Source organism: Zootoca vivipara, chromosome 3, assembly GCF_963506605.1.
Source record: "Zootoca vivipara chromosome 3, rZooViv1.1, whole genome shotgun sequence".
Taxonomy (NCBI): Eukaryota; Metazoa; Chordata; class Lepidosauria; order Squamata; family Lacertidae; genus Zootoca; species Zootoca vivipara.
Window position 1 is genome coordinate 58,675,964 of NC_083278.1, and position 23,274 is coordinate 58,699,237.

The window sequence follows — 23,274 nt, forward strand, 5'->3', positions numbered from 1 at the left end:
GAGAGTGATGTTTTTAACAATTTAAAGAAAAATCATCTTGGAAATCATCCAATCCATTATTTTTTTACACTAGACACATATAATTAATCACTTAATTAAGTGATCTACTTCCAGATTTATGGGACGTGGGTGGCGCTGTGGTCTAAATCACAGAGCCGATCAGAAGGTCGACGGTTTAAATCCCCACGATGGGATGAGCTTCTGTTGCTCGGTCCCTGCTCCTGCCAACCTAGCAGTTCAAAAGCACGTCAGAGTGCAAGTAGATAACTAAGTACCGCTCTGGCGGGAAGGTAAACAGCGTTTCTGTGCGCTGCTCTGGGTTTGCCAGAAGCGGCTTAGTCATGCTGGCCACATGACCCGTAAAAACTGTCTGCGGACAAACGTTGGCTCCCTTGGCCAGTAAAGTGAGATGAGTGGACTTAACTAACTTTACCTTTTACTTCCAGATTTACCATAAAATTTCTTATTACATAAGTACTCCTTAATTTCCATGATAACCAAACTGTTATACAGTCATACCTCGGGTTAGGTACCCTTCAGTTTGAGTAGTTTCAGTTTAAGTACTCCGCGGACCCAGAAGTGTTTACTTCCGGGTTCCGCCATGTGCGCATGCGCAAAACTGATCTGCGTGATTTGCGCATGAGCGCTCTATCGGCACTTCGCGCACGCACGTTATCACCGCTCAGATTAAGTATTTTTCGGGGTGTGAATGGCACCCCGCAACCAATTAAGTACTTAGCCCGAGGTACCACTGTACAATTATGAGGGAGTTTCTATGACAGATTAATTTCAAAAGGCAAGTGAGTACATGCAATTACATGTCAGCCAATTCTTCTGTATGCATGCTACAATGGAAATGTGAATCATGTTAAAGTTTAAATATCCTTTGATTTCAAAAAAATCAACAAGTCAACAACCATGAAATCTTAGGTGTTGCCTGAATTGGAACACAGCAAAACAGCAAACTCACAACAATGCAAAAGAACATTTTGTTTGCAAGCCAAATCAAGAGCTTGCTTCTGCTCAGAGATTGAAATATAAAGCTTTTTCTCCCTTTGTACAACGTGGAAGAAAGTGTACTGAGCAAACAGAGCTTCAGGCACAAGTTTTAGCCGCAACATACTGCAAGAATTTCACTGAAGAACAGTGCTCAAGAACTCTATAACATACAGCTACACAATAGCATTACATTTTGATTAAACTCAGATGAGATATGGTACATCTGCGCTTAGGAAACGCCCACACTTTCATTGCCTTAATGAGGCCTATAGCAACTCCATATAGCCAATTCACACAGCTAGAGCAGTAATCAGTTTTTTGTGTCTCAGCTTCCCTGCCACAAATGAGTGCACTGTTCATTTAAAAAGGGAGCTCTATCAGTGCCACAAGCACGTGATAAATTACAACCTACTGTAGGAGAAACCTGGTTGTGTAAATGAATGACTTGAAGTGCTACTTCCATTAGTTTAAAAAACAGATACTAAAAGCAAGCATTAAGAAGCAAAATATCAGTGATTTGCCAAAAACCAGAACTAAGAAATACACAGCAAGAGCCACAGAGTCTCCAAGCCAAAGGAATGTAAACCTTAGTAAGTCCCAAGGCAGAAAGGAAAGCTTAGGTTGAAAAAATAAAATACTAATGTGATCTCTTTAGATTAGTGTGAAAATATCAAATGAACTGGACTCTTTCACCCTGTGAAGAAAGGAGCTTTATATAAATAGTAATATCAGCATTAACTTGTCAAAACCATAGCAAAGACTGTTCAAGATTTTCTTCCACATATCAGGATAAGAAAAAACTATTTAGGATTCCATTGAAGATCATTATTTTAACCTTAATTACCTACCATAGTATCTCTGTGTCTTTCTGAAGATTGAAGTCAACCATAAGGGAGGGATGAATAGATTGCTGAAAAGGATAAATTACAGAATTTTTCAATATTTAACTCCACTTTGACATTTTTCTACAATTCTTATCAGATTCCTTTCTTTTTCAATATAGGTGGCAAGTGGGCCACACTGTGATACCAGTGCACTTCAAAACCCTAGCTGCAATTTACTCAAATATTCCAAAACTATATTCATATACTTGTAAGAAGTCTCACTGATTTCAGTGAAACACACTTTAAATAAAGGCTGCAATTCCTAAGCACATTTACCTGGAAGAAACAAATAATTCTAGAGTGTGTTGATGTTCTCCCCAAGTCTGAAAAACAAGAAAGATTTCTCTGGGTATTATCTTCTTCCATTTTTGAATGGAAGAATGGCTATCATGGACTATCTTATTCTGGCAAGTCATGTACCAAGCAGTCTATTCACTGGTCAGTGTGAGTTCTTTAGCTAGATATGGGCATAATACATCCTCAATAGCATTTATTCGTGTGGGAACCATACTGCAAAAAGAAACTCTTCCTTTTGTATTGTGGCAAATATTTCAGCACAATGGATGGCATCCACTGCTGTCCCTCCACTGATGGAAGGCATGTCAGCAAAACAGGGATTTAGGCAATTTCCAATTATTCCCCACCCTTCTGCTACCTACCTATGCTTCCCTAAATCTGTTCTGAAGGGTTGGGGGGATCCTCCAAATAATATTTTTTAGCTGAAAATTGGCTCCATTCCTCTCCTGCTAACAGATGATGAGCATAGCATTGGTAACACTCAATCAATACATATTTAGGTACATAAATTTTACATGCAAATAGAAGTTAGACTTGGGTATGAAACACATCTTTTTACATAAAGCTATGCCAAATAGTATCACATGGTCCTAACAAAACCAAAGCCCATGGGCTTTTGTAGGACCAAGCTTTAGCTACTATGATTGTGTATTAATATGCATTAAGCTGAACAGAAGCAATAGATGGTGTTTGAGCATAACACCAAGCCAGAGTTCGTTTTAACCAGTTTTTTTTAACCAAGCCATGCATTTTGTTCACAACTGATACCATGGATTGTTTTTGTGCAATGCTGGTTTGTTGCCCACTCTGCTGCCTCTGCAGTGGTCAAGGAATGGCATGGCCTTCACATTACTGGTTCTCTTACTACTACCTAGCTACAAAAATGGGGCAGGAACATACTTGTTACATCTCATGCCAAACACAATGCCCTAAACATTTCTAAATCCTTCCCTCTCAACCTTCCTGAATAAAATAATTTCTTGCTGCAAGATGTCTCCCTTCAGTCCCATGGCCATTTCTTTGAAATTTGTTAGCCACCCCCAAAAATGACTGATGATAATGGAAGGGATGCATATACTACTCCAGTGGATACTCAATCATCCAACACCAGCTCTGAAAGAACTACCCACCCAGCTTTACCAATCACCCAGTAAACACAAAAGACTCTTGCCCAATTTCTGCCTCCACAGAGACCCTCTTAGCTGTGAATGAAACACCTAACTCCCCAACCATAAGCAGTGTAAGATGGACTCTTTCCACAGACATGAACATACCCAAAACCACCAACCTCCATTTCATACCTGAACATATGTCAGCTCCCAACTTTCTAAAAAACCAATTCCTGACTCCCGACTCCTGCCAAACCTATCTATGGGGCCAAGGTTTGCATTGTGTCAAGCTTTCTTACCTGTAGTTAGAGCCCTGGATGGTGGTTGCTCTTCTTCCTTTCCTATCTTGGAACCTAAGGAAGGTGGTGAACCAGTCCTCAAACGATTGTAGGAAATACACAGGCAATTCATCAGCCCTCTTGGCCCCATTGCACAGTTCCTCTGAGGCATCTGACAGCACATTCAGGCTGATATAGCAGTTGTTTCTGGTATAGTCCCCATCAGCCTCTTTGTCCTCTTGATGCTTGTACATGGCTACCATGATAATGGGATGCAGGTGGTGCTGTGGTCTAAACCACTGAGCCTAGAGCTTGCTGATCAGAAGGTCGGTGGTTTGAATCCCCACGACGGGGTGAGTTCCCGTTGCTCGGTCCCAGCTCCTGCCAACCTAGCAGTTCAAAAGCATGTCAAAGTGCAAGTAGATAAATAGGTACCGCCCTGGCAGGAAGGTAAATGGTGTTTCCGTGCACTGCTCTCATTCGCCAGAAGCGGCTTAGTCATGCTGGCCACATGACCCGGAAGCTGTACGCCGGCTCCCTCGGCCAGTAAAGCAAGATGAGTGCCGCAACCCCAGAGTCGTCCGCAACTGTACCCAACGGTCAGGGGTCCCTTTACCTTTACCATGATAATGGCACTCACTGAAGCTTTGCCAGCAAAGATGCATGTCCAGAAATTCCAGGAGCAGGAGAGAAGATCTGCCTAGCCAGCAATGGAGCGGCCTGTCTTGGCCACCAATGCTGCTGACTGCCCACAGTAGCCAAGGGTGGCATCTGTATCTAGGAGTAAGGCTAGTTTATTGTAGAACAGCATGGTGCATGGTTCTACCCCAGAGTCCTTATTGTGAGTGGTGAGATTTTTAAAAAAGCTTTTAATAGTGTTCATCTTTGCACAGCACTGATGGATGCAACAACTGAACCCTTTCAAGGATATTTCTTTGGACAGCTGGCTAAGTATCGCCTCATTGCAGTTCATATTCTAGAGTTCCCTTTTGGACTTTTCTTCATGCATCAACAAAAATCCCTCTCTTTCTTGTCCTTTGCTTCTGTAACACCAGCTACTACTATTCTGCAACAGCAGAGCTGAGATATTGCTAATGCAGCTGACACACATAAACATCATTTTTCCAAGGGAATACAAAGTAACACAGAGTGTTTACATAATTTTTTTTTAAAAAAAAAACCACTCCCCAATAATTGCTATCACATGTTGTTTACAATCTTCAAAACCTGGTACTGGTATGATTACTCTGAGTGAGCAATCATCCTTGGACTGCCTGAGTCCATGGTGATAGCATGATACTGACCAAAGGGGGACTTCAGAGAGCTAAGTACTGAAGGGTCATGAGTGTTTCCCAGAAGCAGAACTGCCAAAAGCACATAAATGGGGAAGAACAAAGGTCAGCTTCATGTACTTGCTATAGATAGGATTTTTGTGAAGCTGCATTTGTCTTTAAAATTGGGGTAAGATGCTAAGAACAAAGGAATGCTTTCAACATGTGCGCTGGGATACATGCTAGTAAAAAAAATGGCATAAATTTTCTCATTGCAAAGTGGAACTAGGTTGGGTGGTGGGAGGAACCCTAATACTAGGCAGAGGAGGGAGGGAGGAAAGAGCTGGAAAACTGCCAGTGAGAGTCACTTGGCTGCATGAGCATTTCTAACAACTCTTACCCCATGTGGGTGGCTGGGGTAAAAAAAGGATTAACCCAGGATAATGACAAACACAGTTAAAGCAAGCAGAGAATCATGAGCCAGCTTCAAACCATGGTTTCATATTCTAGTTTCCAGGTTGTATATAAGTCATAGTTAGCTGGCTGGGGAGGGTTTGGATGTACAAACTACAGTTAAGTTAAACAGACAAACTGTGGTTTAGTGTTAGGTCTGAACAAGGCCTTGTGTGAAATTGTGACTGCTATGCAGTGATGCGAAGAACTGAACTGTATCTTTAACATACTGCTGTAAGTATTCATGTCAAAAGATAACTGTTAATAAAAAAAATACAGAAGGATGATGTTTGCATATGTGCATATCTCACATTTTAGCCAATTTAGTCAAGCATTTGCTTCGTGCTTGCATCTTCACAAGAATTTCTGCCACTTTCAGATGCTGTTTATGGTAAGTACAGGCTGAATTCTACAAGCCCACTGAACATTCCAGACTATTTCTGAAAATGCCCCTACAGTCCAGAATTGGTTCAGGAGAGGGTAATACTTATCACAGCAATCTGTGGGGTTTGGCCCTCTTAGAGCACATCATACAATTAGTAAGAAGTTCTCAGAATGCACTTCAACTTTTAGATTTTCTCACTTTTCTTTAATCAGGATTTCCCCCCCCTCCTCCATCAGGATCTCTTGAAGCCCTTCTTGGTCACAGAAGTATCCTAATAACTTTTATATCTGTGAGTCAAGGAAACAAACCATGTATTTCTGACTGCTAGTAGAAATGATCCATTACCAAATCAAAAACTGATAAGGGTGGGAAAGGGTAACATGACTCCTATAGCCCAATGTTCAATTCCATGCCATTTGTTACTTAGGCTGCCTATGCCAATCTGCATTAGAAATTTTGATCCCATTTTCGGGCTTTTCCAGCAGTTGAGGACATCCTGTACTCCATAATTTTCCAAGTTTCAGAGTTATGTGCAGTGTGTTTTATCAAATATCCATAAATATAAAAGTTAGTCAACACCAAGTACAGAGAATTTATTCAACCTGTATTAACCCTGGTGTGAAATATAAGCCATTGCTCATTTATCAAATCAAAGATAAGCAAATTAAAAATAATAAACTGCAACCAAAGTGCTGTCTCTATTTGCATATTTTCTATAGCTGAGTTTCCCCCTTCTACTTATTTAACTTGAAATAATGCTTACTGCATGGTGAAATGCAGTAGGAAAAAACATCAGTATTTTAAAAGGTGTAAAACTCCTTAGATGAAGCAAAAAAGTTGTAAGTTTTATCAGATAAAATGTATTATTTAAGATACTAAAAATAACTTGAGAGCAGATTACTGGATTATGGGAGGTATGTTAGTGCACCAAGATTCTTATGATTAGCAGTGTATCACCAGGTGGCACTTCTGCTAGCTATATATATATATACACACAAGTCTTAGAATATGCTCCAGATAAAGGAAGCTCAAGTCCCATTTGCATTTGCATCTCAGGATCCAGGAGATTTAAGAAATCCAGGCTACAGAGGTGATTACTAAGGCTGCATGCTAACTCTATGCCATGCAATGCATTGATTTTTTGTTTTGGAGAGAAGCCCTTATTAAACGTAAGAGATAACTGCAAAACACAACTGCCAAGAGTTAGAGCTCCCATACAGTATCAGGAGAAGCACAAGCACCAGAAGACACAGAACCACCATGCATCATGAGGATTGAGCACTTGTAGAGGCTTCACTCCACTGATAAATATTAACAGGCTACATGGAGAAGGGGAAGACAGCAGCAAGCACAATGAGCAAAGAACTCACACAATAAATACCGCACACAGTCACTACAGTCCAGATAATAATACAGTAAGAAATAGCTGGTCAGCTAGCTGGTCTAGTTCCAAGTGCTAGTGCAACTGTAATCTTCTAAAGACACCAACAGAATGGGGATGCCATACAAATCAGAGTGGGGGTACTGGCTGACAGAGCAAGTGGCATAGCACACAGTAGAGAAATATGTGGTAAGGAGCCCACAGAGGGGGGAATTTACCTCTGGATATGCAGGAATCCTGTTTATGACCAGGGAACTGCAGCTTTTGAGAAACTAGCCTTCTACTCTCAAGTTCTTTTAGTATCTACGAAGACCTAGAAACTTTACAGCATAAATATCAACAGACTAAAAACAAAACCAATGTATTTGGTTGTTAAACTGTACCTCCGGAAAGAAAAGGTGTTGTCTATGGAAGACAGGCAATATGAAAGCAAAACTATTTTTTGCAAAGCTATAGTATCAGATTGCCCTCTGGTGGTTAAAATCACCATTTAATCACATTTAAAGTACATGGGTTGGCCATTAATATCTACGGTAAAGGATGCGACTGAGATACCGTTTTTCACAATAAGGATGGAGGAATTTGTTCCATATTTTTCCGATCTTCCTTTTGGGTCAGAATGCAATCATACATTCCTCTGGATTTTGCAATACAGTTTTGGTCCAAAAACCTCTCCACAAGATATGTATTTTATGTAAACAAAGTCATATTAAAAGAGGAAATGCATTCAAAAGCATTGAAATCTGTGTGTTTTGTGGGGGAGTGCATGCAAAATGCATCAACATCATCCTGATTTTTAAGTCTGCAAGAAACAGGGGTGGAATGAACCTATGATTGAGGATCAGTGACAGTGAAACAAAATGTATTTAGGCTAGCCCATTCCTAGTCCAGGGGATTGGACTATGGTTCACCTCTCACAAAATGTTCAAATGTTTTCAATTAAAATGGAAAGTCAAAAAGCACAAGGCACTGGATAGCTCAGTTGGGTAGAGCATGTTGCAGATAACATCAATGTCTCAGGATTCAATCCTCATATGGGACAGCTGCATATTCCTGCACTGCAGGAGGTTGAACTAGATCATGGTTTCCCAAACTTGGGTCTCTATCAGTTTTTGGACTGCAACTCCCTTCATCCCTAGCTAACAGTACCAGTGGTCAAGGATGATGGGAATTGTAGTCCAAAAACTGCTGGAAACCCAAGTTTGGGAAACCCTGGACTTGATAGTCCTCAGGGTCCTTTCCAATTCTACGATTCTATGAAAACCAACCTCACTCTCACCTATGTTGTTCAAAATACAACTACAACTGAACTTTCAAATACAAAATGAAGTCTGTTTGGAAAAGTTACAAGCAACTGAAAATTATGGCAAACATGGGGGGGGGGCTATATATGACACACTGCTAAGTCTTTGCAATTAAGAGGTGACATACTAAGACAGGCATCAATGTACTGTTGGCTCTAGAGGGGCACATCACTCAATAACTAAACAGACACACATAGCCAACATTCAAATTACATACATTTACTGCCGTCACATTATTTATGATACAGCCTGAGGCAAGTAATGTCTTTGTCTATGCAAATATCAATATAGAACTAAAAGTTATCTCTTCCTTGAGTAAGAACCATGCAATGATGGAACAGAAAACAAAATATTAAGCAACAAATCATCAGAAGGAAGCACTTTTATCTCAGGGAAGGAAACCAATATATTGAGACAAATTTCCTCTGCTTGCCATCCACACAAAAAACCATATGCAAGAATTATAAGGAGCAATGCACTATAACTGGGATACTAAACAAAAATATAAATAAGTAAATAAAAATATAAATAAGTAAATTAAAAAATATATAAAAATACAATAAATAAAAAGCAACACTCAAAAGTCTGCAAGGGTACACCAGAAGGTTTGAATACATGAGGAGAACCTGATAAAGACACATTATGGGTACAATCCACAAACCCTCTGTGCTGTGCAATATCTAGGTTGCATGTATGACGGGGCATCCAGAGTTTAAATGGTTGTGGTAGAAGAGATGCAAACTTTTTTTAGATAGCACTTCTACCCTGTATAGCATATTGTAAGTTACAAGGGGAATGACATATCATATAGCTTATATTCCTCCACAAATCTTCATACACAAGACTACGAAATCTGAAATATTACAGTCATGGAGAATGATCATACAGTTTAGACATAAACGATTTCTTTTGTAAGCAAAATTTACTGGGGTGCAAATAGTCAACAGCAATATTTATTTGAATCATGCATTTCAAATATGCACACAGTTCATGTGTTTTCTTTACAAACTTTTACAGTATTCAAGGATGTTAATGGTCTCTTACTCAAAACCAAGCAAACACCACTGGTGCCAATTATTGAGATCTTATAAGGCTGCACCAGTGAATCAAATTGAGAAAGGGATATTTTTGAGGAAGCTATTCCTTACTATCAACATATTAGCCCTATTCAGTGATGTTGCCATTATTCAATTAGCAGTCATGTAAGAGGAAGTGGGGCTCTGTCCACTGGTCCTGTCTCTGTGTCTTCAACCCCAACCTCTCCCGCGTTGTAAATGCACTGGGGGCAAGATTGCAAAGAGAAAGCCCATCAAGCACAAGCAAGCTCCGTCCATGATAAGGATCCCAAGTTGATGGGGAAAGGTTACATGTGTTAGGTGGGAGAGATGCTCCCTCTGCAGAGATATCCTCAATGTGTTGGTGTGAGGCTGCCGAGAATGGGAATGTGCAGGGGTGAATGTGCAGGAGAGGCCAAAAGCCACAGCAAGCGTCAACTCTTCACACAATAGCTAATCCCATTATAGGAAAACAAATGAACAGGATACCGTTTCGTAAATATATTATCATCTACATGTAACCAAATTAATTTATATTTTGTTTCTGTGGTACTATTCTCTTCTTCTTTTTTGACATGTTTATGTGTCTGCTTTAAATTCTGCAGCCCAGACTATAAAGTTGTTATAAAAACCAGTAAAACATACTCCTGCTGATAAAATATTTTACACAAACAAATTCCAGATGCTTGGCTGCTGAAGTAGATTAATGAAAAACAGCTAGCTCTATAAGCTGCTGCTTTATAGCACAGTATCAAGGTCTATGAAACCAATGGCAGAGCTTTTCTCAAGAAGCTCTACATCATGGCTAAAGATGAATTGCTGGTTTTGCAGCTGATACCTACATCAGCTCATTAGTTCTAATAAGCGTCTGCTTCATACTTGGCTTCAAAACCCGACAGCCAACCTGAAACAAAACACATTTTAAATGAATGAATTATTTCATCACCTGCTCCTATGTCCAATGTGAACAAATCTGCTGCTCATCATGACAAAGAGTTTCATGACAAATTCATTTTATATGGGTTTTTAATTGTTCTTAGCCATTGTGTCTATGTTGGTATATTTTGCTAATGCTTTTATAACATGTTTTGCTAATTTTGGATGTAGTTGTCTCTGTAAATATGGGCAGTATACAAATGCAATTATTGTTGTTTAGTTATTTATTTAATTCAAAATGCATCTATAAATCTCCCAACAGCTTCTGAATAAGTGAAACTTCTGCATGGCAGTTTATTTTTAACTCATTTCCTGATTTCAATGAGGGTAAAGAGAAAGTATCACAAGAAAATAAACTCAGGATCACAACCATACAGCTACTGTGTGGCATCCTCTCTGTAAGACAAGAGAAGAATACAAGTCATGGGAGCCTCCTTCAGGAAGTCCACTCTCAAATTTCCTCCACTAGCTTTAAAACCATGCTGAAGGCTTTTGTAGCAGCATTTACCTTTTAAATTTGGTTACATCTCTTAGTCTGGTTTAGATCTCTTCAATGCTGCTGATCTTTTTTATACTGTACTAGTTTCACCTATTATGATTGTTACTGTTTTAATATAAAATGTAAGCTGTAAGTGTATTTTAACTGACTTTATATGTTCTTGTGTAATAGCAATTTAATGAAGAGCAGTACAAAAATATCTATAATTAATAAAATGACAAACTATTTAGTACTTGATTCCCCCCCAATTGAGATCATAACACTGGACACTATTAGACTTCCTTCTATATCACTAGTATTCATGCCATATATAAATGACAGAAGCCATTAACAAAAACAAAAACAAAAACCCAGATACATACCATTGGGGTATCTGGACTGGAAAATGGAGAAGCACTATAGGATCTGTTCTCTTTATCAAAGGAATCATCATTATTCTGCGACGCAAATTTCTCTTTAAGAGCTTCTGCTATTAAAGCTGCTGGATCCCACTGTGATGCAATTCTTTTTTTTGTTTTGGGTAGAGGTGTACCTCCTGGTGATCTGGAAAGAGAACCAAAGTGTTTACATTCTTCAGTCAAAGATGCTGCTTCTCCTACATAGTAAATGCATGCAGTACTACCGTAATTGCCACCCTCTTCAGTCCTGTGACCCTCCACAGATAGAAGGCTTTTTTTTATTCCAGGGAGGCTTCTGACAATACAACTAGGAAAGAGAAAACTTTCATGTATTCCCTCTCTCCCCTTCAACCACCAAAGCCTTCACAAATCTGCTTCAGAGAATTGCGGTACTCTTCAGAATAGCATGGGAAGTGGCACAAGGAGAGGTGTATCTGTGGAAGTTGTTTTCCTCCCTGTTCGACAGACAGGATCAAAGTGCTTTCTGTAAGCAGAGTCACTTTGGAAAGAATCAATGCAAAGTAAATTCTGGGTATGTTGCTGTACACTTGACACTATGTGCACCAGGCCTAGTAGTGGGGAAGAGAGTTAAAGAACTCATTGAGTCCACTGTAGATCCTTTCCTATGAGTTCAGCTACATGTGAGAGAGCATTAAGTAGGCACTTGAACTTTTCATATAAAACTGGTAACTAATTCTTCATCTATGTCTGGGGAGCTGACACCAAGACGTATCGAACTACATGATAAATAGGCACCTTCACAACAGCACAACCTCATGCAAATTTATGTGATGTGCTGTTGCATTCAGGTATCAAATGCATGCATTTGCTATCATGCATCTCATTCTTGATTTCAGTTCATTTTCAGATCCAAGAAAAGACTCCTTAGGGGGAAAAGGAAGCTAACCTGTTATGGCTATTATTCCAACTCAACAAATTGTAGAACATATACTTTCAGCTTTTGATTTTATTGATCTTCCTTTTCAAAAAAACTGTTTTTAACATTGATTTTTATTGCAATCTTGATGTGATTTTTATCATCTTTGTAAACCGCTTTGAGGTTGTACAGTCATTTGGTTCTTGAATGCCTTGGTACTTCAACATTTTGGCTCCCAAATGCTGAAAACCCGGAAGTGAGTGTTCCAGTTTTTGAATGTTTTTCAAAAGCCAAATGTCCGATGCAACTTCTGGTTGAGTGCAGGAAGCTCCTGGAGCCAATCGAATGCCTTGGTTTTCGAATGTTTTGGAAGTCAAACAGACTTCCGGAATGGATTACTTTCGAGAACCAAGGTGTGGCTGTATTTAGTGTTAAGTTGTATACACAATGTGTTAAACAAAAATAAATACATTATGTGGCAAAAATGATTTGTAGCAGCTATAATGAACTATCAGGGGAGGTTTCAATGTCATGTCCTCTGTCACCCACTCAGCAGAACAGGGAAAGGAAGTAAGGTTATGAGCACCAACTTAGATTTTCAGGGGAAATAATTTTGGTAGTTCAGTGTGAGTTCTCTGCACAATTTATGTATTCACTCATCAGTCCAAGTGCATTCAAGCAGGAGTGGGCGCTGACAGCAGCTAGGCACCTGTACATATTACACCAGTTTCAGGCACTCTTAAAAAACTTCTAAGAGGGAAGATGTTGACTGTATTTTATATTCATTATTTTATCTTCAAATGCATATTCTGCTCAACGTACCTCTCAACTGCTCTTAGTTTGATCTTATTTATATCCTTCAGAACATCCATCATAGTGGGAAGAGCTTCTTCCTTCTGCCAACCTGTACTCTCTGTAGTATTTCTTATCTTACTTGAAGCCCGACGTTGTTTAATAAGCTCAATGGTTGAATTACAGGAATCAAAATTAGATAGAGGTACAGCTGGACATGGTGGTGCTGGTGGCAGTGGAGGAACAGCAATGTGAGAACTTGGGACTGGTGTAGAAGTCACTCCTGGCTGTGGGAGAGCATTAAAGGCATTGTTTGAGGAATTCACAATGCCTGAACCTATTAAACAGTTAAAGAGGTGATATTAGAATAGGGAACTGTAATGTTGATATGACAATTACATGAATGTCCTTTGATACACTTTTAACACTACCTGCAAAGTCTAGCAAGAGTTGTCTTCCATGAAACAATAGAAGACACCAAGGAACAAAATCATACTACCTTGAAAGGTTCTTTTAAAAAGATTATTCAACAGACGAATCATTGATTACACTACACTGGTTCTGGCAGATTTCAGACTTGGACCAGGGAGACCTGGATTCAGATCACTGTTCAGCCATGACAACTACTGAGTGCCTCTCTCTTAACCTAGGTTTCCTCAGAAATATTGCAAGGGTAAAATGGAATATTATAAATACTGCAATGAATTCCATGGAAAAAGAATTGGATAAAAATATGGTAAATAAACTATATTGGATAATCTCCCACAACTAAAGTCACTCACAGTCCTTCTTTAGTTTAAGATTACTACACCTTTTCAAGCACATTACTATAGTTATATGGGCTAAAAGAAAAAGTTTACAAATTTATTTGTTAAAGTGTTTATAATCCTAAAAGGCTGAATCCTGAAGAATATAGTAACAGTTTCAGCTGGTATGGTACAATGGTAAAATATGGGCAATGCACAGAGCCCCAACTTTCATTTACATAATTAATGAATATTTTACAATGCACAACAGCCAGGACTTCCCCTTTTTTGTTTGAACAGTAAACCTCTATACAATTTCACCATCTGCTTTTGATTTTTCCCTCAATCTGAAAAGAAGTTTACCAGGCAACATTGCAGGGGGGGGGGCGGGGCGGGGAAGAGTGCTGTTCCCTCCTAGGAATATATAGAAATAATTGTGAGTTCTTTGGATTCAGGCAAAATTCCCAATAATTCTCCTATCTAGTGTGTTGACTAGACTTCTATTTCTAATCTATGTTATTTCATTTTCTCTTGCCTACAGTACATATCTAACTTTTAAACATATGTACACTGTGTGCAGGATAATGAACTATCAAGACAGTGTTCTATATAAATGTTGCTATGAGATGGCAGTGTGACTGGACATTATGAAGAGCAGGAGCCATGCATGGACACATGTATCAGGCTTACATGGTTGATCATCTCCTGATCTAGGCACTGCCACAATTGCTGCAATCTGTGCACGAAGATTAGCCAATTCATTCTCAAGAGCAGAAATTTTTTTGAACGCATCTTCATTCACAACAGTTAATTTTTGCATACTTCCTTTTGTAGCAACCGGCACAACTCCTCTCCATTCATCAAATCTAGAAAATACCAATGTATAGATTTATAAGTGAACAGAGGAAACACTTAAAAAGCCAACATTATTACTATAAAGAGATATACAAACATATCCATCTGACCATGACATAGAACTCAACATTAGGTGCTCTGCAGCACAATTCTATATATGTCTACTTAGGAGTATCTCTGTGTTTTATGGGCATTTTTCTCAGGTGCATCCTGCTTGTTCACTTTCCATAAGCATCTGGTTGGCCACTGAGAGAACCGGATGCTGGACTAGGTGGGCCACTGGCCTGATTCAGCAGGTTCATCTTATATTCCTATGCACAATCAGAAGTCTACTTGTACAAAGTGCTTCTATTACATATTGGGCAATCTTCTTCTCTCAATAAAATCCCCCATGCCACTGTTCTGGGGAGGGGGGGTGTCTCCTGACATTCAAGAGAGGCATTTCTCGGTGGGTGGGCAGAAGGAAAGGAAATGAGAAAGCCATCACCCCCATCTTCCCTCACTCTCCATTCTCAGGATACAACCCATTACTGAGAAATACAAATGAGACTGCAAAAGTTTGGATGATTTTTTTTTATATAAAAAATCAAATGCTGATTGTTTTGTCCCTCAAGTAAAAAAAAGCAGTAGCTAAGAAACAGAGACAATTCCATTATAAAACATACAGTTTTTCTAAAGACATGTCAGTTTTACTTACCTAAATCTAGCATATGGTTCTCTTTCATTTTCTGCCATCCACAAGACATCAGCAAGAGATGGTGTAACAGAGCTACTAGAAATACTTTGCTCAGGTGTCAAAGAATTCAAACTCTGGATTACCTAAGACAGCAGGGAAGAAATATTATTAAGAGTCTATAAATGTATATCAGTATTTTTTAAAATAAAAATATCAAGCATCCATTAGTTCTAGTATTTTAATGAATTATTTCTCTGTTTAGTAAGTGGTGCAAGAGCACCATGTTGTTGTCCTCTCCGATATCCTATTTGCCAAGCAGAATAACCTTTTGAGAGCAAGAACAGACAAACCAGCCACCAATTATGCCACTGTGGGTTGTCTGCCTCTGTGTGTCAATATGTGATGGGCAGAGGCTCACCGCATGGATCAAACCTCAAGGGCAAAGAGAAGTGAGACATGGTGAGCATCATCTGTTCTGCATGGCAAGCCACTGTACACAAATGGCAAGAAGCAGCCTCCAACATGACAACTCTTTTTTGTCCTCTTTGGTAGCAATGCCATACTTCCAACCACTTTTTTACTTACTCCTTGTCTTTATCTTTGAAAATTCTAATCATCCATTTAAGATGAGGTAAACTAGAACTGTCAACAGCAAGGTTATACATATTGTTTCAAGAGGTTTGGAGGCACTACCACCATAACTCTTCTGAATGCCCCACTTACGGTAGGTGGGAGAGAGCACAATTCTCTCAATTCGTTTTTCAGGAGCACAGTTACAGCACCATCTTTTAGTTGTATTACAATGGCTAGCAGCTAGTATTCAGTACTCCCCCCCCCCCACCAAAGTACTACAGCATAGATTGTCTCCAAAATCATTTGGCTTTGGGCTCTCAAATACTTCTTTTTCATATTCATAGCATAGATATATTTCAGATTTTCCCTTCCCTTTATCCATTTCCCCCCTTAATTCTCAGTGCTGGATAATAATCATTTCTACCGTAACACAAAATACATTTCTATTACCAATTTCCAAATCCTAAATGGCACAATTCCAGTAGAATTCATTTAGGGATGCCTGCTGTTTGTTCCCTAATTATATGCCACACAGAACATGATTTTAAATAAGGTATTAAAATTGTATTAATCTTACACTTTGCAATAACCCCTATACCTGAAACTGAGGCCTTGGACAAGGAGTTAACGGAATATGCTTCCCCAGTCTGCGAACGAAACTTCGGGTAGATCCATACTTTTTTCTTTCCCATGCCCAGGACACCTAAGAATCAAGCAATCCTCTTCAAGTTAAATGAGAATATTTTAAAAACAGCTGTCAACCAATTAAATAACTTTGGTTGCTTTGTCATCTATCTTTTAGCCAATAAAATGTATGTGCACATTACTGAAACCTTTAGATGCATTTTGCAGGAATTTAAAAAGTGTAGGCTGGTTTTCAAGTTAGTAACAGACGCAAACACTTACTGCTTGGGCAAATAAAGGTGAATGTTACTGTGCAGGATTTCAAGGTAAACACCTTAATTTTAATCACCAATTTTTAATCATACTTTTAGTATATAAAAGGGGAGGAGGTTTCCACAGGAATGCTTCAGTTGGAAACTGTTTCCATAAATTGATTGACATCTGATTCAGCATGTTTATTTTACCTGCTACATTAATTTATGTGTTGTATCTCTCAAAAAGCCATGCTGGATGGTTGCATGGGAGCCTGTTGAAGCTAAGTTCTTTAAAGACAGAGGTCCTCTGGTAGGGTCGAGATGACATGGGGTTGGGGGGTAAACTCCCATCCCTTGCAGGGGCGCAATTAGTGCCAGCAGCTTCTGTCAAGAGTCTGGGTGTAACACTCGACGCCTCCCTCTCTATGGAGGCGCAGGTTACAGCTACAGCAAAGGCGGCATTTTTCCATCTGCGCCGTGTTAAGCAGTTGGTTCCTTATCTTTCTTGCCCTGATCTAGCCAATGTGATCCATGCAATGGTCACCTCCAGGCTTGATTACTGTATTTCGTTCCACACGGGGCTGCCCATGAAGCTGACCCAGAAACTCCAGCAGGTGCAGAATGCCGTGGCGAGACTGACGGGTTCTTCGCCGTGGGACCACATCCAACCAGTGCTATATCAGCTGCACTGGTTCCCAGTGGAGTACAGGGTTAGGTTCAGTGTGGTGTAGTGGTTAAGAGCGGTAGACTCGTAATCTGCTCCTCCACATGCAGCTGCTGGATGACCTTGGGCTAGTCACACTTCTCTGAAGTCTCTCAGCCCCACCCACCTCACATTAACCTGTTGTGGGGGAGGAGGGGAAAGGAGATTGTTAGCCGCTTTGAGACTCCTTCGGGTAGTGATAAAGCGGGATATCAAATCCAAACTCTTCTTCTTCTTCTAGGTTTAAGGTGCTAGTTCTAACCTTTAAAGCCCGATAAGACCTGGGACCCTCGTACCTACAGGACCGCCTCTCCTGGTATACCCCACGGAGGACCTTACAGTCCTCAAACAATAACATCTTTGAGGTCCCGGGCCTCAAGGAGGTTAGACTGGCCTCAACCAGAGCCAGGGCGTTTTCGACCCTGGCTCAGCCTGGTAGAATACTCTTTGCAAGAGACCAGGGCCCTGCGGGACTTGACATCTTTCCGCAGGGCCTGCAAGACATACCCATAAAATAAGCCGTAGCAGGATTTCTAAGCATTTGTGCAATATAAGCCAGACCCTGAAAATAAGCCATAGTGTGTTTTCTTGAGGAAAAATAAATATAAGGCAGTGTCTTATTTTCGGGAAAACACGGTATAGGTGGCCTTTCTAACTCTTCTCACGGGCTCATACAAATAGCTGGGCCTGGTGAGTACTTAAAGTTCCCAACCCCTAAAGATATAGTTACAATTTGCGGGTAGCCACCTGATCTTATTTTGATTTTAAGCTGATTTTAAGCTGCATTTCAGTTGACTGCTGAATTATATGTCTTAATATATTATATATTTTGTATATTTTGATGTTAGCCACCCTAAGCCCGGTTCTGGCTGGGGAGGGCGGGATATAAATAATTTATTATTATTATTATTATTATTATTATTATTATTATTATTATTATTATTATTCTTTCAGTAGTCAAAAAGTACTTGATGTGAAATAATGGGGTTGGGGGTGGAGAGATTCAATAAAGCACACTGACAGTGCAATCCTGTGCATGTCTACTCAAAGGGAGGTTGTACCAAGTTCAAGGGGGGTTCCCAGGTAAGTAACACCTAGACTATTGAAATGCACTCTAAATTGGGGATCCCTTAAGGACATCCAGAGATGTCTTTTAACCAGCTAGTGGCAAATTCTGCCACTGGAGTATTGATAGGTGCATCTGCACTGTCTTAACACCTATTCTGCATTATCAGTATTGGCTGTCTATATGTTAGCAGGCACAGTTAAGGTGCTAGTGTTGACTTTTAAAGCTTCAAATGACCTGCAACCCTGTTACACTTCCTCCCATACCAACCAGCTACAGTGATGTGGGATAGGAACTTGTCTGTTGCGGCGTAGCACCATGAGTGTAGAATTCTCTTCTCCTGAAGGCACAAATGGCAACATCCTTGCTGGGAGTCAACAAACAAATTAAAATACACTTGTTTTCCTGGGCCTTTGGTTTTACTCTGCACCAACATGTTTAACTGACGATTGTTTTTAGTAGCAATTTAAGTTTATTACTGTTTTATGTTATATGAGGCTGTGTCACATTGTGGGAAACCACCCTGTGTTTAACTGTGTGTGATGAAGGACAGTCTAGAAATTTCATTAACAAAAATAAATAGCACATGAAGTTATTAAAAGTGTAGAACTGTAGAAGTCACAAAGAGATAACTGCTTGTGAAAAAGCATGCATTTGCTAAATTTTATTACATAATCTGTCCTGTGTTGCATATACTGCAACTTATTTTCATTGCTTATACTTTATTTGAAACATTTATTTGAAACATTGGTTACAGGGTGGCATAGAAATATCATTAATCATCATGGAAGACTCCCAAGATAGAAAAGAAAGGAAAAAGTCAAGGAAAAGGACACTGGAGAATGTTTATGATAGCGCAGAAATGTGAAGCTAGCCATGCAGTAAAATTGCTGCTGGGGAAGAAGCCAAAACTTACACACTTCATAAGCACAATTAAGACAAAAAGAAAAATGATCTTACTGCATAGCTTCTTGAGATGGCACATAACTGTTGGAAGTGTGCTCCTGAAGAGGTGTTTGAAGGAAGATGGGATGCAATCATATGAACAAAGGCATTAAGACAAACTTCACACCTCTGTATAAGCTGTAAAAAGAAAAAGGCAATCTATGCAAATCCAAGAATCTACGGTATAATCAACCCAAACATTCTAGATTCTCAGTCAGCAGGGTAGGGAAGCAAACAGAAGAGTTAACTCTTCCTCAGAAAGAAGGATGGATCAGGAGGGGAAAACTTCATGTCATCCCTGGGAAGAAGGAACGTTCCAGCTTTTTGGCTCTACCTTCTAGAGAAAAGCATGGCAGCTCTAGTCATGGTGGCTGTGCTCTGCCTTCACAATCAGAGGCTCTATTCTTCTGAATACCCCTCTGCTATTTGGTGCACTACCCTCCTGATTGAGAACAGAAAGTTGGACTCACTTTGTTCTTCAGGTCAGCAGGGAGTGGAACAGAGAGGCAAACTCACATTATATAGATCAATCATATAGAGGGTGGTTTATGCCTCTCTTCCATGCTATTTATTATAGTCTTTTTTTTTAAGCAAAATAAAAAAATTCCTTCAGTAGCACCTTAAAGACCAACTAAGTTTATATTTTGGTATGAGCTTTCGTGTGCATGCACACTTCTTCAGATACACTTTTTTTTTAAGGATATTGTTGGACTCCTTAATTACTGTCCCTTATGATGTTCTTCTTTATGTTACTGGTGATAAATGCAGTTCTAAGAACTTTCAGTACTGAAATAAAGTCTGAAACTGCAAGACTCCTCCTCTCCAGGAAGAACATACAAGTTTCTCTCTCGATCATTCAGCCATCTTCCTGCTCCACTCCTCCACACTCACCAGAACACTTCATGGTGAGTCCAACATTCCAATTTCTTTCCAAGATGAAACTACCATAACAGCAGCTTCCAGCAAGTAATAAAAAGACAGGAGTAACCCACCTTTTGCTAAAACAAAATTACTAATGAACCAGACATTATTATTTCTGTAATTGCCACTTTCAATAACATCAAGGCAGATATAACTATAAAAATGACAGAATTCAAATGTTAGGTTATTATGGTGTAGGGGAGCATTTAACCTATGTTTAAATGAAATGTGCTTACTCAGGCTCTTATGGTGCTGAGGAGAAAGCACTCACTTCTGCTTTCATTATCAAATACTACCTAGCACGAGAGCAATTGTTTTCATGGAAGATACTACTATCAAGTATGAGGCAATCAACAAGACATCTAGCATCTAATGGAACATGGTGAAAATTGTATAGCTCTAACTCTGTTTTAATACAAAACTTCCATGAAACAGCCCCACTCCTGAACTTGTCTATAATGTTTGCTTACCAGTTCTGGTGGCACGCCATAATATTCCAGCAGTTGTCTTAAGAGATTCAGTACAAGAGACATAGTACAAAGCACTTGAATTAACTCAAGTGCCAGTTAAAAATTACTGTTGCACATGCCAGAGGGGCTCAGCAAATATTTGCTACAGCTGCAAAGAGAAGAGTTTATTTCATAATTAGGGTAAAACTACAAACTCAGTTTACTTTTACCTCCACATGAAATATTTATAAATGCAATGTAAAAGCACAATTAGTTAAAAGAGTAATAAGGAAGATTATAAATAATTATTATAAATAATAATTAAATCATTGAATTGTAGAGTACTTCCCCCAAACTGAAGCTTGATCCTTAGTATGTGTTTCCAGAAGCAATATTAATATTCAAAAGTGACACACCTCTCACACACAACTAAAAAACATTGCCACACTTTTACAGCCAAGAAAATGAACCACAATTTCTCAAACTCCCCCCCGCCTTAACTCAAGAGGCAGCTGATGTTTAACACAACCACCATTTCACCAACACCTCAAACTAAGAATTGTACAGGTGAAACTCGGAAAATTAGAATATCGTCGAAAAGTGCATTTATTTCAGTAACACAATTTAAAAGGTGATAGATGCATGACATGCAAAGCAAGATATGTCAAGTCTTTATTTGTTGTAATTGTAATTATTTGTCATTAGGCGGGTCAATTATAAATAGAATGTAATTACATGAAATGTAATAGCGATGTTTATTTTTGTATTATTGTAACTATTTGCTTTATTACTGTGGAATTTCCTAAAGAAAGCATTTGTAAAAATTAAAATGAAAATAAAAAATAAGTTGCATTACTGAAATAAATGCACTTTTCAACGGCATTCTAATTTTCCGAGTTTCCCAGCGTCATCTAGTCCAACCCTCTGCAACGCAGCAACCTCAACCCGCACTCCCCGATCCAATCTGAAACCAACCTGGACCCTGTTCAGTTTTGGCAAATGTGCGAGCAGTTTTATCGCTGCACCATTTGGAGGGTCACGTTTCTACGGAAGAAAGGGAAAGGGACGGTCGTGCGTTTAGAGACGGAAGGAAATGACTTTTTGTAAACAAAGACCCAAATATGATTAAACCGTGAAATAAAAACGTTGAAAACAAAAAAGTATTAGCTGAATGAGAAGTTGTTACCAGGACAAATAAACCTTCTGCAGCTTTTGCAGATACCTCACCAATGTGGCAGGAAGAAGGGAGAGCGGGCGAGAGGTCTCAAGCGGAGGAGCCCCTTTTCCTTGCTCGTTCACTGCAGCAGCTGAGGGGTCAGGAAGGGCAGTTTTACCCTTCGGTGAGGGGGCTGTTGGTGGCGGGTTGCTTATTTATTTTTTTGCATCCCCTCGTTTGCCTCTCGACAGGCCCGCTTCCTATCGGCCGGGGAGGGAGCTAGCCCACAACACGCGAGGAGAGCCAACCACGCCCCAACGGTCCTCTTCAGCCGTTGAGGGGTTGCTTTCATACGACTTTCCCAAACCGTCGGCTAAAGCAGGACGCTGAACGAAACACGCAGCTGCTGGAGGGGAAACTCACCCTCCACCGCGAGACTTCTATCTCTGACACACACGCGCACGCGGGCGCCGAAACGAGAGATGCGCGGAAAGACGCCGAGCGCGAGCAAGAACTCAGCACAATCAAACCTTGGCACTCCCTCTTTCGATTGGATGAGCGGGAAGAGGCGTTGCTTCGCTCTGCAGCCAATCCCGCAGCGCTAAGGCGCCGTTTCAGGAAAAGGTGTGGTTTGCCGCGGCGCGGAGCCCAACCCTAGGAGAGACGCTTTTGGATCGCGGGGGCTGATGGGAAGCGGCAGCGCGCTCTAATCGGTCGGCGGCAGAATCCCCGAGGTGCTGTTGGGTCCGCTGTATGCACAGAGACAGTGTCTTATACGTATTAAACATACGTCAGCGTGGGCATGTGGTTTTAGTTGCACTTCTAGCTGCTTTTATGGGAGACAGCACACAAGACAAAAACTATAATCACCTAATATTTCATCAAGCAGGGCCGTCTTAAGCCTATCCAGCGCCCCCCCCCTTCCTAGCCGGAAAACCGCCGGGTCACTTTCCGCAGGAGCCTCTGGGCTGCTGGCACCGGGGCTCAGAGGATCGCAGCCGAAGCTCTTTCTGTGCTGCTCGCTTCCTGCCTTCCTGCGCCTCTCTCTCTCTCTCTCTCTCTCTCTCTCTCTCTCTCTCTCTCTCTCTCAGCGGCTGCTTGAATGGATTGGGGGGGGGGGCATAGCTGCCAAGTTTTCCCTTTTCTCGCGAGGAAGCCTATTCAGCATAATGGGAAATCCCTTAAAAAAAGGGATAACTTGGCAGCTATGGGGTGGGGGGTGGAGGAGATGGAGGAGCGGGAAACGAAAGCGGAGGAAGAGTTACCTTTGCATGGCGGGCTTTTGTATTCTTGCTTGGCCATGGCAGCATTTACAATGGGGAAGAGCTACAGAGTGGCGGGAGGAGAGCAGAAATGGACCGTCTTCCTTCTCCGAGGCCGAAAGTAGA

General features: G+C 40.3%; 1 protein-coding gene across 7 annotated transcripts; it reads right to left on the bottom strand.

The window, feature by feature from the left end:
- Nucleotides 1-59: 59 nt before the first annotated feature.
- MTFR2 (mitochondrial fission regulator 2) lies at nucleotides 60-23,253 on the bottom strand. 7 transcript variants are annotated; one of them, XR_009557348.1, is made up of 11 exons: nucleotides 22,310-22,416; nucleotides 20,752-20,899; nucleotides 19,376-19,498; nucleotides 16,367-16,471; nucleotides 15,217-15,338; nucleotides 14,355-14,530; nucleotides 12,949-13,255; nucleotides 11,214-11,394; nucleotides 7,441-10,320; nucleotides 3,589-3,956; nucleotides 60-2,206 (listed from the first exon to the last, which is right to left on the bottom strand). XR_009557348.1 is itself a non-coding variant. In XM_060272705.1 (9 exons), exons 2-9 carry the CDS (start codon nucleotides 20,812-20,814, stop codon nucleotides 10,255-10,257), a joined length of 1,143 nt encoding a protein of 380 aa, XP_060128688.1. In that variant the 5' UTR covers nucleotides 20,815-20,899; nucleotides 22,310-22,416; the 3' UTR covers nucleotides 2,511-10,254. The 7 variants fall into 7 exon arrangements, 1 of the variants encoding a protein (XP_060128688.1); XR_009557346.1 differs by having other exon boundaries at nucleotides 7,276-10,320; XR_009557347.1 differs by lacking the exon at nucleotides 22,310-22,416 and adding an exon at nucleotides 23,152-23,253 and having other exon boundaries at nucleotides 3,589-10,320.
- Nucleotides 23,254-23,274: the final 21 nt, after the last annotated feature.

Excerpts from the sequence above, each read along its gene's own strand:
- MTFR2 (XM_060272705.1), bottom strand. The coding sequence starts at position 20,814 with ATGTCTCTTGTACTGAATCTCTTAAGACAACTGCTGGAATATTATGGC. Across the intron at positions 13,256-14,354 it reads ATCAGGAGATGATCAACCAT|GTTCAGGCATTGTGAATTCC; the intron begins GTAAGCCTGATA and ends ACTGTTTAATAG. Across the intron at positions 10,321-11,213 it reads CCAGTCCAGATACCCCAATG|GTTGGCTGTCGGGTTTTGAA; the intron begins GTATGTATCTGG and ends GTTTTGTTTCAG.